The sequence below is a fragment of the Myripristis murdjan genome, chromosome 16, assembly GCF_902150065.1.
Source record: "Myripristis murdjan chromosome 16, fMyrMur1.1, whole genome shotgun sequence".
NCBI lineage: Eukaryota > Metazoa > Chordata > Actinopteri > Holocentriformes > Holocentridae > Myripristis > Myripristis murdjan.
This window is the reverse complement of record NC_043995.1, coordinates 13,008,749-13,025,351: the sequence shown is the minus strand read 5'-3', so window position 1 is coordinate 13,025,351 and position 16,603 is coordinate 13,008,749. Positions and strand designations below refer to the sequence as shown.

The following is a 16,603-nucleotide window of genomic DNA, read 5'->3' as shown; positions in this document are numbered from 1 at the left end:
AGAGCGGTTTCAATTTAATCTGTTTAATTATTTGTATGACAAAGAATATATTTGACACACATTGTAAAACAAAGACAAACATACATAAAGAGATGAATCAACCACTGAGGCAGAACATGTGCATGTACATCACCGAGTGAGCTGAGACTTCAGACAGGTGGAGAAAAGGGTTCAGCTACTGACATGCAACAGCACAGACTTCTGCATGCACTCTGAGTTCAATAAAAACACACCATTAAAGTGAATTAAAACATTTATTATTCATCCATCATTTACCATCTACCAGAGCAGACAGTCATGGCTATGACTGGTGCCAACACAGACTGGCACTGTAATTCAATACAGCAAACAAGAGTGGGCACCTTTCAGCCATTGTACCTGAAATGTGAGCACAGGGAATATAAAACGTGTTGCAGTTTAGAGACTGTTTCCAAACACTCCTAATCAATGTTAATGAGAGAGGAGAAAGTGCTGCAGTAGCCTGCCGTTGTAAAACTATGCCAAGGTAAGGTGGACCTACTGACCTTCGTCACATGTCGTGAGCCTGCAGTAATGATCATTTAATGCCTTATAAAAGCTAATACATCTATTACAAATTATCAATTGGACAATCAGTCCAATGCAGGAAATTTGTTAATTCAATTTCCACAAGTAAGATGATCTGCAGATACTGTAAAAAGGGCGCTCCGGTGGTCATGAGCTCTCATATGTGCCCAATTTTGGTTTCATCTTTTTATAGATGTTTTTAATCAGGAGCCATCGGTCAGAGGGCCCAACACAGCAACCGCTTCAATCTCTACCAGTCCACCCTAGAGAGTGAGTGAGAGAGAGAGAGAGAGAGAGAGAGCAAAAGAAAGGGCAATGAGAGCTGGTATTTGCATTTGACTGGCCCATAGCTGGTTGAAGTCAGCACAGAATCAGACATAAAAGAACAAGAGCCATCAGCAAAGACTCACCCTGGGAAGAGCAGCAACCTGATAGGCAGCTCTGGCTGGGAAGTTGGTGCTGAAGACTGGAGAGAGCAGCACATTAAACAGCGTAATGTCAACAACACGTGTGTGCAGATACACACACTCACAGATTAGCCACTGGAAGTCAGAGAACCAGCTTGTCTACAAACACTCTCACTGTAAAAGCAGCATTTTGACACTGATGATTTAAGAGAGGTGTGCATCACAGCCAGCCTGATACATTGTGTGTGGAGCTGATCATGGCCTTTTAATAAATACCAGCTAATCAGTGCCGTCCAACTCCAATATGACAGATAAGGTGCTGATTAGAGTAATAATCTGCAACATTTTCATACAGATAAAGGATTATTTGCTGCTCTGTCTTCTTTTCTTTTTTTGTATTCATTGATGTAACTGTGATTCAACCCATAGGCAGTTCAAAGTTTTTACAATTGCTGTTTACATTTCAGTCAGTGGCTTCAATCAGGGAAGTGCACTCCTGGCACAGTAACAAGGTACTTTACATAAATATATATTCATCTAAGCACAGAGCTGACAAGGCAGATAAACTAGGGAACAGGGCAATCAAACTAAGAGATAAAAGTAGTTGAGAAATTACTATAATATTCCTGTAGTGTTATTATAGAGATTTAGTGTCACTATGGTAGTGATTAGTGTCTATAGTGGGTGGATCATCATTCACTCGTTCATTTCAATCAGGAACCTTAACTTCTTGAAGCAGTAAATTTAACTCTTATAATATATATATTCTGTGTTTCTTTGTTGTGTCAAATTAGTCAAGTCAAATTAGAGTATTTCCATGTTTTGCAGATGCAAGAAACTCTCGCAGAAACTAAAAAAAAAAAAAAAAAACCTAAACAGCAGAAAAAGAACAGAATGGCAGCTCCTGTTGTAACTCCTCAGTTTTTGATAGAGGTTTGTAAAAATCATAAATTAGGTCTACTAAAGGTCACCTTACTTTGTGTAAAAAAAAAAAAACAAACAAAAAAAACAAAACATAAAGGCACAAAGATTTTTTTTGCATTTCTGCTGTGTTTTGATCATGACAGTGGAGAGAGACAGGGAAGACAGAGGAGAGACAGGGGTTCAGGCTGGAATCGAAGCTGGGCTGCTGAGGTAAGACTCAGCCTTGATTGGTGCTAAGCATGTCTGAGCACCAGCTGAGCCAGCGGGGCGCCCCAGGAAGGTGCATTTTCTACACAAAGCATTCCATGCAAGCTCCCATTTATAAAATGAAAGCAATAAAAAAGGATAATTATTTATTTATCTTAATTTCATGCTCCTGCAGATCAAGTGCAGTGAACGAGGACAACGGCTTCCTTTGTAACTAAAACACTAAATGACTTACAAAGTGAAATCAAACCCAAAGCAGAAATAAAAAGAAAACTGAAAACATGAAATTGCACCTTGGTGTACACTGGTCAGTATCGCTCTCTGTCTCTGCTCCGTGTTTATGGGTTCCCATGAGGAATTAGACCTCAAATTAGAGTGATAGGATTTCTATGGCTTCCACTGGTAGCTTTTCTCTCATAGAGCCCATTAGATATCAGATGTGGCTTGTTGCCTGCCATCTAGTTTGAGGCTCAATCCGCTGGCAGCAGCAGCTCAGGTTTCACCTTGTTTAGTGACTCAGCACTTCAACGCGGTCTTTGTACAGGTAAAGTGGCGAAGTTGATGACTGTCACTCCAAAAAAAAAAAAAAAAAGAAAAAGAAATTGCTTATACGTCTCACCATACTAGCTCTGTACTTGGCTTTGCATATTCACCATATGAAACATCTTACTCTAAATATAGCAAGTGAATGGCTGTAGGATGCATCTTCAAAAATACAGTCCTCACATAGGATTCATGATTCTGATGCTGATGGAAAACAAAGCAGGCAGCCACAGGTGAGCGCTCACAAACAGATGATTTATGATTGTGCTCTGCTCTTCTTTGGGTAAAAATAATGTTTTTGATGAGGAAATGATCAGGCAGCCTTTAAGTGAAAAGCGACTTGGGTAACAACCAGTGTGAACTTTGTTAAAGCAGTCTCTCTGGACTGCGCTGACACCCGATGGACAAAACTTGGAATGCAAGACAGACGTGATGAAACACTGAAGAATGGACACGATTACTGAGTTTCTCAAAATGAAGAGTTTTCTGTTGATTCAAAAGTGTGAAATATGACTTAACCATCAGATTCATATGGCCACTGTACTTACATTGCTTGTAAACATCATTGACACTGTTGAAGTCATTCATGTCTGCCAAGAGCACTGTGGTTTTCACAACTGTAAGACACAGCAAAATGCACAATCAGGCTATTTAAAAGACAGCCAGCCAGCATGGGCATTTTAAAATGAACTCATGCAGGGTGCATTTTTTTTTTTTTTTTAAGAATTTCTCACCATTCTCATAACCGCAGCCAGCAGCTTTCAGGATTTCACCCATATTCACAAGAGCCTGTTACGGAAGAGTGTCTTAATGTAATTTAGTCAATTTTAATTTACATTAATTTGATAGAAATAGGATGTCAGATGCAGGTCTGTCAAGCAGGGCTGAGGTCTATTCCCTTTCGATATAATCAATTTAAAAAAAAATAAAATAAATATATATATATATATACACACACACACACACACACACACATACATACATACATACATACATACACACACACACACACACATATATATATATATATATATATATATACACATGAAGGCACGGCAGTTTGTTTGCTCACGATAAAACATTCATTCTCATTTCAGACCTTTTTCACAGCAGCCATTCTGTCCAACCTGCTGCTGTGAAAATGGTCTGTGGCTTTTTACTGGGTTGGATCAGACAAACTCAGACAGCTAAGACAGAGCTCAAGGTGCACTGAAACTAGCCCTGCCATTCAGAAATTATATTCAACTCCATTTTCCATTTTCTTAGTTGGAAGTGGTGTTTAGTGAGGGGTCACCTGTTTGGTCTGGGCCTGAACGCCTCCCTCCACCAGCTGTCCACTGGCAGGGTTCATCCCCAGCTGTCCTGAGATGTACATGGTGCGATCGACCACCACAGCTTGGCTAGGAGTGACACAAAAAAAGAAGCACGGGATAACCTGTGGTGGATCAAAGGAAGTCTTTTTTCTTTTAAATACAATTTTGTGGCCGGTCTTCTGTCACATTTTCTTTACTGATACTGGAGAAGGCCAGAGGGATACAGAGTGGGAGAAATACAGCAAGAGAGTCTCTGTGCTTTCTGTTCTATTGCAGGCACAACATGCAAATAGTTCCAGCGACAGCTTTTATACCTAACCATTACACCTAATGTATTCCCTAATGTGTCTGTGGTAAATGTTTGAGCAAGTATGCGAGTTTTAACAAACCGTGACAATAAGTTGGAAACTCTCCCTAGATAATTTACCTAATGTATTTTCAGTATGTGTGTTAAATCTGAGTTTCAATAAATGGTTGCAATAGAATGGATGGTTTATATTTGTGTAATGTTATTAAACATTTATATGTAGGAGACAAACATTAACATTCTCCTTAAGGCTAAAGCCAACAGGCTGGAGCCAAAATAAATGACGTGCTGCCAACCAGTGGTTCAACAGCAGATTACTATTGCAAAACATATGGTCCAAAGCCAGAGTCATGTGCACATAAAAATGTATCCACAAAACGTCCAATGCAAAACAATTAGTTTCCCTGCAGAGTTTAATATGAGTTTAAAGTGCAGTCTAAACCACGTGTCCTTGAACCTCTCCTCATTTGAAACAAATGCTGCTCCACCTCCAACCACAGGCTCACTATTGGTCCAAACTGTACATACCCCCAGTCTAATGCAAAATAGCAATTATATGCACAGTGACATCGTTTAACTCTTCGCATTACACGGTAACTCTGTTAGGATTAGGATTAGGAACCACTATACAACAAAGAGATGTGAGATTATTTTGGTTCGATGATCTGATCCAAACCTCCTCTGTACCTGTACGGGCCGATGGCTGCAGGGGCTTTCGCTGTGTTGATTATCCTCCTGATGAGTGAAGCCATTATATTGTACTTTATTCGGCTCTACTTTGTGAAAGACAGCAGTTGGAGTGCACGCCGCGGGAGGACACCAGACAGGACTGGATCAATCAGCTGGACCACGACTCCAGAGAGCACTTACCGTAAATGACTATGTAAGCGCAAAAGAAATGCTATTTTTCTGTTAATTCTGTAAATGCAGGCATGTCGATTGGTTAATTACTCGAGTAAATGCAAATTAACACTGAAAGAAAACAATAATTTCACATGAGAAGTTGTTTTTGTACTGCAAGTTCATGTTGTACGATGGACTGTTTATTTATTACATATACGACATACCACAAACCCGGAAGCAGACCACACGTCATGTGCATGCGGAAAACTCACATGTTAGCTGGAAGATGTGAGTTCGCATAAATTTGGAGCACAGGCGTACAGCACAGGCGTACAGTCGTTGTTGTAACATCTCGAGGTGAGTGTACGATTTGTAAATGTTTCGCATTTGTCGCTCGGGTAACTTTATTTGCCTTTGTTTGCGCTAAATAAGCTTGAACTCCAACTTCAGATCAATGAACGCATCGCGGCTAGCGCAACGGCACTGGCAAAGTGACACGCCAGGACACTGAGGGAATGCGACCATTTCAGGTCCCGTACAACGTTTTACAGGCCTGGCAGGTACAAATTAACAATTGTGCTCTGTTGTCTTAGAAAAATGTCTGCAGCTAAACATAAGATGCGGGAGAAGAAGATGAGGAATCAGCCCGTCAGTGTGCAGTATTCATCATCATCCCAGGGTGCGGCGAGCAGCCCGCAAAACGGAGGAGACACCCCAGTCCCTGGTATTCTCTCTGATCCACTGGTCATCTATTTCCCTGCCTCTGATTCTCTTGCTCTCTTGTATTTGCCTCCCAAGCCCTCGTCTTTGTTTCACCATGAGAAAGTCAGCAGCAGTCATCACTGTTTCTGTTCACCAGGCCTGTGGTGTGTGATTTTAGTAAACCATGTAATATTAAGGCACCACAGGAAACAAATGAAATCCCGATGGTAAACTGCAGTAGGAATGCTATATGAATAAGGCACATTCATACTGAGTCCCTGTCAGCTGCAAGATGCTTTTCTGCAGCTGCTCCTGACTTTCACCCTCCCTGTGGAGCCGGGGCAAGACTAAAGACCATTTACAGTGAATAATAAAGCAGCATGTTCGTCTTATTGTAAATGATGAGCCTGAACTTACAAAGTGATGGTTTTATAACAGGTGGAGGTGCTGCGGCAGCAAGGCAGAGGAACCCTCTCTGTCAAGGTGGATGGGTTCGCGGACACCACAAAGACGGCGGGGGATACTCCAAGGAGATGCCTAAGTACATCACTGGTAAAGGCATACTCTTAATCACACATTAGTGTTTGACTGTTTTACTGTTTGATTACATAGATGAATGCATTATACCCTCTGATTGTCCAGTAACCTGGTTTATCCATCATTTACCTAATGACATCAAATCCGACAATGAATAATGAAGATTGCACAACATGTAGGCAGTGTTGATTATACTACCGGACATAAAATGATCAGCTTTATGTCACAACTCTGTTCTGGACCAATTCAAATATTGAGGATGTAAAAAAAAGTGGAAACATCCTGATTGCATGTCCGAGCCAAATGCAGTGTCACTGTTAGATTAATTACCACTGAAAAGTCCCACACCTCTCATCTCAATCCTCAACCCCATGCAGGCATAGCGTTTGCCAGAGCTAGGGCAGCGGAGGTAAGCGCCATGCTGAAAGCTGTCAACAAGACCACAGGCAGTTGCCATGTGTTTGGAGCCTTGCCGAAACACATGAGGAGGAGAGCCATGAGCCACAACACCAAGAGGCTGCCGTGTAGACTGAGGGACGTGGCCAACAGGATGGTAAAGAGCAGGACTCACACACACACCTTTTCTCTCACGTTCCTCTTGCAGAGACTGAACCTTCGTTTTCCAGTTGCTCATTCCCCTTGCTGCATACACACATTCTGCTTTTCTTTCACATTATCCACATTTACACCCCCCAGTGGCGTCTCATCTGTCCTCCTCTTCCTCCTCCAGCGGGAGAAGAGCCTCAAGGCTGGCCAGAAGAAGAAGAAGGAACAGGCCAAGAACAAGAGCCGCAAGGCCCGCCGACGGCATGGAAATCTGCTGCTGGAGTTCAACCGGCGCCAGAGGAAGAACATGTGGCTGGAGACACACATTTGGCACGCCAAACGCTTCCACATGCTGAAAAAATGGGGCTACTGCCTCGGGGACAGACCCACATACAAATGCTACCGGCCATGTTACAGGGCCATGAGCAGCCACTGCCTGCTGCAGGTAAAATACAGGAGCAGACGAGCATGTTTGTGTGTGTGTTTCTTGAAGCGTTGTGCTGTCAGGGGTGTAAACAGTAAAAGTTGCAATTAGAGTTTGTTGCATTTACTTTATGAATTCAGGGCTGTAAGTGACGCCATCTGCTATTGAATTCAGTTCATCCTTTTTGTTTCTCTCTATATAGGATCTGTCTTACTACTGCTGCATAGAGCTGCAGGGGGAGGAAGACAAGCTGCTAGCTTCTCTCTCACAGCTGACCAGCAAGGACGCAGGTGTGAACATGCCTCTTTTCTCACTTTCCTCACTGGCAAAAAAAAAAAAAAAACTAAAAAAATACACATGTGGTGTTCCTCTGATTCTATTTCACATGAGGTTTGATGTTCAGATTGTAGCGTACATTTTTAAAAGTATAAGATTTCAAGTGCAAATGAAAATTGGGGACGGGACTGTGGGTCTGGCTCAATCTGTTCTGTTTGTTCTTCTGTACATCTGATTGTCTCACATAGTTTCTGAGACTCTTCTGCCTGTTTTGACCAGAACTTGAGGGTGTGGGGGTTTGAGGTCCAGCATTTTGAATATAAACCTGATTGGCCCACCACAGCGCCACCATCAGGCCAACAGGAGCCTTCATGCTCAGATTCTCAGACACTGCTGGGTCAAATTTGACGAACCTTTGGGGAGCGCAGTATTTCAACATTGATATCTAGTATCTACAAAATGAAACTGATTGTTTCACCATAGCAGCACATAAAGGCCAAAAAAAAAAATGTAACAGTTATCACGGTTAATGTAATCATCACTCTTGTAATGATCATTTTTTGTTATTGTGTGTATTTCCAGGTTCTACATTTGCTGCAGCACTGTCTCTGTCAGGGCGGAGGCAAGGCAGTGCGGTGGTCTACAGAGCAGGACAGTACCCCTCCCAGCCCCTGGGCCCTGTCACCTTCCTCTGGAGACCCCGTACACCGGGCTCAGCCCATAGACAGTTGTGGATCTGGGCTCACCCCACACTCAAACAGGTCAATGCCCAGCCTACAACTGTGTTCTTAATCGAATACCTATACCCTGTTGAAATTAAAAATGCTTGTATGTAGTATTCTCCCTGACACTTGCATATTTTACAAAAAGATACACTCTCTGTCCTCCATACAGGATTGAGACAACAAGGAGAACTATACAAAACACAATTTCTGATTATCTAGAAGCTGACTGTAAAATGAATTTGGAGATGAAAGTTAATTCTTTTAATAATTTCAAGCCTATATAGATGATGTTAGCAATAATTACAAACTCCAGAGGACTCTAACTCTAGAAACTGTGTGCTTCTTCTAGGACCTTCTCCCAGAGTTACAAAGTGTGTGCCAGTGCTGTGAGGCTGTAATCCCACCAGTTGCACCAGTGATCACACCTGCAGGGTTTGTTGCTCCAACCCCAGAACCAGAACTAAATCCTGAAAAGACTCCTGAGGCCAAGCAGACCCCCGGGACCAAGAGGAAGCGGAGCTGTAAGGACGCCGTTGGACCTCCAGCCAAGAAAATCGTGGGTGATGGGACCAGATCTCCCACCACTCCTGTTACCTGGAAGTCCAGCTCAACTGGAATAGTTATAAAGTTAGTATCTGAATTTGGTTTTGGATGCCAAGCGAGCCAACATTGGCTTGGGTGAATACTTTTCATTGCAAATATTAACCTGAACATTTTGAGTTTGAATTTTGCTTTTTAATTTTTGGTACTGTTTCAGTGACCTCACGCTGGAGATTGTGCGCTACCGTCTGATTGGACCACAGTCCCATTCTGTGCTGACAGAAACTTTGGAAGCTGCCACAGACTGTCATGTAAGAATAACAGTTAAGAATATAGTTATAAGGGGAAATGAAAAGCAGAGAGCCGTTGAAATATGTTTCCATCACACACTGAAAGGCTGTTTTGTGACTTCAGGCAATTAGCAAATCCCAGCCGTCTTCCCTGTGGTGGCCGGAGCACTGCAAAGACGAGAGCAAGATGGCCCTCCATCGACAACAAGCTGATGTCTTTCACACACTTAAAGGTTGGCTGCTTATTTTTTCTGCTCTGCTTGAAACAAAACATTAGGATTTTAATTATGTGTCTCACAGTGTTTCTTTTCTCTTGATTTAGTTATGTGTCTGTCTGTCTGTGTCTGTGTTTGTGCATGTGCAGTTCATGCGTGTCTGTCTAACTGACTCTGTCTTCTCTCAAGGCATCTATTCCACTGGAGAAGTCCTCTCGGGCACAGTGCTGGGTCTGACAGTAGATGATCCCAGGCTGACTTTACCAAAAACGAAGGGCAAAGCTATGCCCAGCGTAAAGCAGGCACAAGGTAAAATCTAACCTAGCAGACAGGGCAGAAGGGAGCTCATATCTTACAGATACACAGGGCTTCCAGGACATAAAAAATTCAACATTATCTTCCCACAAGTTTGTCAGTCAGAATTTATTCTCATATCTCCTGCAGGCATATTATACATGAGTCATACAGAATTTAATGTAACATGCCTTTTTTTTGGCAGTGCTTGATAGGAGTCTGGAGTAACCCGGTGATTAAGTCAGACAAAAATCCATAGTTGGACATAGACTCAGGGTGTTTCCAGTCCTGAGGCTGTTTGAATGAGTACTCATCTGGTTCTGTGCTCCAGGGGAGCCTCTGCCTGGCCATGCAGATGTCCCAGGTTCGAATCCTGGCAGGGCCCTGTACTCAAAACACCTCAGTGACAGACAACACTGCTGATTCAGTGACCATGAGGAGGAGGCTTGAGTGCAATTCTAGTTATGTTCAACATAAGTGTTTTTTACCTTGTGTGCTAACTGGTTAACAAACATAGGGTAGAAAGCATGCAGCCACACAGCTGTTGTACCTTCAGTGTCTGATTTACTTGACGTGCTGGTAATATTTTCAGATTAGTCATTGACTTTATTTAAATTTTGAACATGGGTGGAGTTCAGGATGTAGTAGAAGGTAAACATACTTAATCTCTTCTCTTAATCCCATCTTTTCTGAGCATTTTATTTGCAGAATATTAGTGACACACCTGTTTGAGGCTTACATTAGTCATTGAAAGATACATTCATAGTAAATGCAGTATAGTTTTTTGTGTTAGTTGGGGACTGTTTACTTTTTAATGATTATCAACATAGGTCATGGTCTACCCATCTTTTATTAAAACACTATCACTGGTGGGCTCTACCTACAATTTGGATCATGTCAGGAAAGCTTTAAATCACAAAAGTATATTAAAGTGAACTGACACAAAACTCTCTGGCACTTACTGTGTTATCCTGTTTGATGTGCACTAGCCATTGGACTTAAGTACTGTGAAAGAAAAAAAAAATATAAAAGTATTCCCAAATACTGTGTGTTTTGTATTTCATCATCTTTTTCTCTGTTCAAGCAGTGTTTTGTACACAATTTCATCTCCTACATGTTTCTAAGAGGCTGGTCATACAGGAGCGTGCCATGTGTGCTGTGTGTCTGTTTCCAGAAGTGGATGAGGAGAAGAGGAGGGAACTGATGTTGCAAGGGGTACCTGAACACTGCTGTCAGAGTTTCCTGTGGGACCAGTCTGTCCGCGACAACGTCACACATAACAAGATCTCCGAACAGGTAGAAGCAGGATGTCACACGTAATCAACAATCATACATGTAGTTTGTTTCTCTTCGCACAGTTTGTGTTTTTTAATATCATATGACATAAGCCATGTTTAAATAACTGTGCACTTGTTCATGTGTACATAATTTCCCATTTTTCCCATCCAATTTTCCCAACTAGTAGTGGATGTTACTTCATGCTGATAGTCAGTATTTTAAAATTTGACCATTTTCATACTCACTAAAATAAAAAGTGTGAGGATTCTGTCTTTCACGCAGAATTATAGTTTTGGCAGGATGGAAAAGCTTCAATAGCATTCAGACCATTGTGTGACAATGAATTGTCATTTAAAATCCAGACTAATAAAACAATTTGAGGTGGGTTAGCATCTGTTCAAAACAGGGTGACCCATCCCACCTGACCAGTGGCAGAGGAATCTACAGGATACACAGGGCTTTAAATTAAGCAATTACTAAACAAAACAATTTTGAACAAATAAGCTGTGCAAAGAAAAGTATTTCTCACTGCAGCTTTTACTGACTGTTTCAAGCTGTGCTTAGGGAGATAATTCCATATCTGCAGCCCTTCTGTATACATCAGTCCGTCTGTCATCCAGACTCTTGTATGTCTGAAAGCAAAGATATGCTTAAATGATGTTTTACTCTCATTATCTTCTGCGCACGGCTCACAGGAGTTGAACCGTATGAAGAGTGAGGTGCTGGTGCCAGGCTCCCGGCTGAGCCCCACTCCTCTCCAGGGCCGAGTCCCGCTCCTGCTGGTTCACCAGCCAGGGAAGCAGGTGGGACAGGAGATGAGCTCCTGGGGGGCTGGATGGGACCTGCTGCTCCCCAAGGGCTGGGGCATGGCCTTCTGGGTCCCACTGGTAGGTAGTGCATCTTTTCATTTCCTCCAGGAATTAGCAGTTTTGCAGGCCAGTCTCCTCTTCCCAATTTATTTATTTATTGCAAATTTCCCATAGTCACAGAAATATTATATCATGTGAAAGCACTGTCTTTCAGGGGATCTTTGCTGGTCTGGAAAAACATAAAACAATGAATTCAATCATTTTCATGACCTTGGGTGTTTGGGGAAAAATGTGATGCAAAGGCCTGATACACATACCATAACTCCTCATTTTATGTTATGGTGGAGCCGCTATAATTTCACATATTGTGATATTCGCTGTTGGGGACATTTAAATGATCACCTTGAGAGTAGTACAGTATGGCCTAGTTGACATATTAGTTCACACACCAAACCAAATGTTGAAACCAGTCAAGAGGCCGAGGCCTAAAAAAAAATTATGGAATTTCAAAATGTAGCAAAACATGTAGCAATCCTGTCTTTTACATTATTGTTTAAGTGCTGCAGTTATATGTACTATTTTTTTTTTATTAGTTATTGCATTATTGATATTGTTAGACCTGTTCTGAGGGATGCGAAAATGTTAAATCTGCCTAAAGGGACAATTGTTCTAAACTACTAGTTGGAATTGATGCCTTCGGGTTTGCTTCAGCTGTTACAGTCACTTGAAATGCAATGTGTTTTTATATTTGATCATTATGTTTATCGCTCTTTGCTTTATGCCTCTCTGCTGTAGGTGTACAGAGGTGTTCGTACTGGTGGGCTGAAAATGAGTCTGAAACACTCTCAAAACAAGGGAGCGCCCCACTTCCCTCACGATTACCCAGACTGCCCTGCAGGTGTTCGATTCCAGGAGGAGCAGGAGGCGGAACTTCTGGAAAAGTTCAAAAGGTCAGCTGAACACTGAACACAACAATACCCGGGCCAAAAAAACAGTGTATGCTCAGAGCCACCAAAGTGCTGATGTGTGTGAATTTAAAATCACTGCTCAAATCATTTCATATATTAAAAATATATTTGTCTGCTCCTAAGGGCTGTTGGCAGTGGGGGTGTCCACTGAAGCCTGAGCTATTTTCATATTTGGGAATAGTGCTGTTATGGAAGCCAAGATTTCCTCTTAGCTTGCTGATGGAAAATGGTCTCTTGAGCTTCTGATCAAAATATAGGTCCATTTTACTGATGGGCCTGATTTCTAAAAATACATTTGAACAAATCCGTGTCAAACTTGAGGTTGCACTCTAAACTGTTGTCACATGCTGTCAGACTTTGTATCAACAGCCGATTTCTGAGTGGAGGAAAAAGTCAGTGAAATAAACATCAAAAACCGATTTAAAAGGAGAATATTGGCACTGGAAGGGGGTGTTTTATTCCAGTTTCAGAATAGAGAAGTCATTAACCTTTATGGCTTGGCTTGACATAATCAGAGCCAATGTAACCTAATTGTTTGCATTCCAAGTTACCCAGAAATAGCTGCAAGACTGTGCAGTAATCTGCCTGGAAATCATTCTGTTGCTGATAGCTCACAGCCTAAGTAAGCAGTGAGTCTGTCAGTGGATTAGAGGTTTTGATAGAAGGAGGCACTCACAGCTTTGACCCCAGTTAATTTCCATTATGGAGATCTTTCCCAGATACAGATGAGATGGTAACAAGGCCGCAGGCTTCTCATCCTCCATTATACGCTGTTAAGCAGTCATGATTTGTTACATAATTTGGCAGGGTTGCCCCAACAGTTTGACAAGGGTTTGACTCTGTGACCTCCTCTGTAGGCGTCCACCCGCCAAACGGACCAATTACATAAAACATGGCTGTCTGGCTCCATTCCGTTGCCCTTGGCAACAGCTGGCCGAGGAGTGGGAGCTTATCATGAGGGCACAAGGAGAGGAGCGAAAAGGACAAAGCCAGACCCAAACCACCACAGAGACCAACACACTGACAGCAGAGGAAGTGACATCCTGTCACCACGTCACCATAACTCCACAGAGCACCTTCACTGTGCTCAGGTACATGGCTCTGTTGTTGTTATTATTATTATTGTTGTTGTTGTTGTTATTTTACAATCAAATTACATTTTATGATTTATCGATCCAAACTAAAAATTAATTCTTTGTTAGATCTGTGTCCTTGTTTATATTATTGTGAAAATCGATTCAGGTGAATTTGGCATAACTCAGCATCGATTCAACCTTCTGCAGCTCTGCATCCAAGGTCCCCTCATGCATTTAAAGTCCTGCGCACCTAAATCAAACTTCTAACAGCTGTAATGCAATTGACTTTTAAAAGTCCCTTGAGCAGCAGTGTACAGTTTTTGACCTTTGAGCTGTTATCATCACGTGCCTTTTTTCTATTTCTTTATGAGACCCAAACACAGCATTTGACAGGCCTGATGCATGGCCCTACTTAAGTCTGCCTCCCTTTCATCCTAATGTCCCTGATGAGAATAGCCAAAGTACATCCAGCCTTAAATTTCTGTAATACATCAGAGATTAGTAGAGGGGAAGACTTGGATCTATCCTCATAAAAACATCACACTAGCTGTGAGTAACGGCTGATTTTATAAGCAAAGTATTGGATTGATTTTACTATTGACTTTTATTTTCTGCATTATGAATTGCAGAATGTTACGCAACAATACAACAGTATCATGTCCGGCTACTTAATGAGGTCAATACATAATGTAAAGTTTATATTAATAATCCATTATTTAAAAAAAGACGGTTTCTGTGCTTCGCAGGAACAGAAAGTCTCTGAGGCTGCTCTCTGGTTGGTGCAGACCCACGTCTTCAAAAGGTCAGAGGTCATGTCGTGGTGGAGCTGTTCCGCCTCTTGACTGTTCATCCATGACATCGCTCCTCTTGGCCCATGTGAACAGCCTGGTGTGGGTGCGACTCTCACTGCTGTCAAAAGGCAAACCAGAGCTTCATGCTTTAGTGTGTGTGCCAACCCCAGAGGACCTGAAGCTGCAGCACAAAGAGCCAGGCTACAGTGGACCGCAGGAGCCCCTCCTTAGAGACCACTTCAAAAGCAGAATAAAGCGCCGCAAGAAGGTCTCCAAAGAAGCTGCTAAATCCTCCTCGTCTTCTGAAAAGCCGGTGGGCAAAGCGACAGAACTTTCCTCTGCCTCCAACACCATCCCAACATCCTCCCCGATCGTCATCCCATCTTTGGCCCAATCTTGTGATCCCATCTCTTTTGCTTCCAGCACTCCACCCAGTCAAACCTCGACTTTGAGCATCACTCCAGCCAAAGACCCCAAATCCTCCTCCTCTTCCTCAGATCTCATCTTTGGACTGTGGCCCGATCCTTTACCCAGTGTCATCTCTCACTGCTCCCGAGTGACGCTAGGCTGGGTCACACAAGGGGACTTCTCCCTGTCTGCTGGCTGTGGAGAGGCTCTGGGCTTCGTCAGCCTCACTGGTCTCCTAAACACCCTCCTCAACCAGCCGGCAGAGCAGAGAGGCTTGGTACTGCTACGCAACCCCACCTCCCTGCAGTACCGCTTTGCTAAAATCAACATAGAGGTCTGATTTGGAAACCTGAGCCTACACAGCGGGACTCGACTTCCCAAAAGCATCAAAGTCCAAGATGAGGACAATGGGTTATCTTCATGCTGAAGCTGTTTTGGGAAACTTGGGAGGCCTAAAGTTGTGCATGTCAAGAAGTGGTGCTTTATTTAACAAAGTAATCCGACATAAACCTAGTGCCTTGAGAGCTGCTTTCTTGCTTTGTGCCATCATCTGCTTTACAGCGTTGGCTAGACAACTTGCCGACATGCATGGAACATTACTGTACACGAGGAGCTAGCCGGCGGCACTGTTGGAAAATACAAGTTTTAGTTGTGAATATCACTCTGGGAAGAAACCTCCTGAGTCTGAGTTGGATAAGGTTGTAGTTTTCAGAGTATTTGTTTTCACATTTAAGAGTTTGAGAGATTCTCCTTCAAGAGGGTTTGAGATCACTCTCGTATAGTAACTTTGAATTAAAGCCTTGGATTTTTGTTTTTATTACAAAAAGCAAAGTTGGGTTTTTAGGGAATGGATTTTCTTTTATTCAGAGTATGATTTCTCACCTTTCTCATCATTTCTGAAACTCCTCTACAGTGAGGCTAATGATGCAAGAGTATTTATGTTCATTCTTGGCTCTAAAAAAGGCAAATAAATGGGTCTGAATTTCAGAAGTAACTCTGTTTCTGTTTGACAAATTATGTATTCCTTCTCAAGGCATTGTATTAGGTTTCTTTCTTGATTATAGGCCAAATATCCGTACCTCAGAATATGCCATTTCAAGCACGTACAATTTCACACAGTTTCAGTAAAGAATGAAACCATTACAGCACACTTAATTTAACCTCTGGTATTGAAATTCACATAATGGCCTGGCCTGTACACACAAATGCCTTGATCACTTGATACTTTAACAGTCATTCTCTTTATAGTTACACCTGGCATGAACGCTGGTTTCCCACACATCCCATAATGTGTAGGTGGCAGATAAGAGTCTTGTTGCTTGGCAACGTTAAACTTTTCTAGCACTTCAGTATGTTGCCTGTGGTTTATTTAAGGTAATGTGGTAAAGATGGGTGTGTAGGCTCTGCATCAGTGCTGTTGTTTGGATGGAATATAAAAGACACAGCATTATGATTCCTGAAGATAAGACTCTGTGATGCATGTCAAAAAAAAAACAAAAAAAAAAAAAAAACAGTGAAAACTTGCCATTGAAATGTAAGCAATGGTTAACATCCCGCACAAAAGGAAAGTATTATGTAGCTGAGTTTTCCTGCAGTATCTTAAGATAGAAAGACAAAAAACATCAGAAAACCTG

At 42.2% G+C, this 16,603-nt stretch overlaps 2 protein-coding genes across 3 annotated transcripts; one reads left to right on the top strand and one right to left on the bottom strand.

The window, feature by feature from the left end:
- Positions 1-235: 235 nt before the first annotated feature.
- On the bottom strand, positions 236-5,073 carry LOC115373347 (2-iminobutanoate/2-iminopropanoate deaminase). Its single transcript, XM_030071691.1, has 6 exons — positions 4,935-5,073; positions 3,922-4,027; positions 3,362-3,416; positions 3,176-3,244; positions 957-1,012; positions 236-809 (listed from the first exon to the last, which is right to left on the bottom strand). Exons 1-6 carry the CDS (start codon positions 4,997-4,999, stop codon positions 750-752), a joined length of 411 nt encoding a protein of 136 aa, XP_029927551.1. The 5' UTR covers positions 5,000-5,073; the 3' UTR covers positions 236-749.
- On the top strand, positions 5,013-16,463 carry pop1 (POP1 homolog, ribonuclease P/MRP subunit). Of its 2 annotated transcripts, none has more exons than XM_030071686.1 (16): positions 5,013-5,130; positions 5,684-5,814; positions 6,231-6,344; positions 6,707-6,882; positions 7,060-7,320; positions 7,502-7,589; positions 8,158-8,336; positions 8,650-8,927; positions 9,058-9,151; positions 9,255-9,363; positions 9,535-9,654; positions 10,814-10,935; positions 11,613-11,804; positions 12,522-12,676; positions 13,552-13,785; positions 14,517-16,463. In XM_030071686.1, exons 1-16 carry the CDS (start codon positions 5,123-5,125, stop codon positions 15,307-15,309), a joined length of 3,054 nt encoding a protein of 1,017 aa, XP_029927546.1. In that variant the 5' UTR covers positions 5,013-5,122; the 3' UTR covers positions 15,310-16,463. The 2 variants fall into 2 exon arrangements, with proteins under 2 accessions (XP_029927546.1, XP_029927547.1); XM_030071687.1 differs by lacking the exon at positions 5,013-5,130 and adding an exon at positions 5,313-5,447.
- The last annotated feature ends 140 nt before the right edge of the window (positions 16,464-16,603 follow it).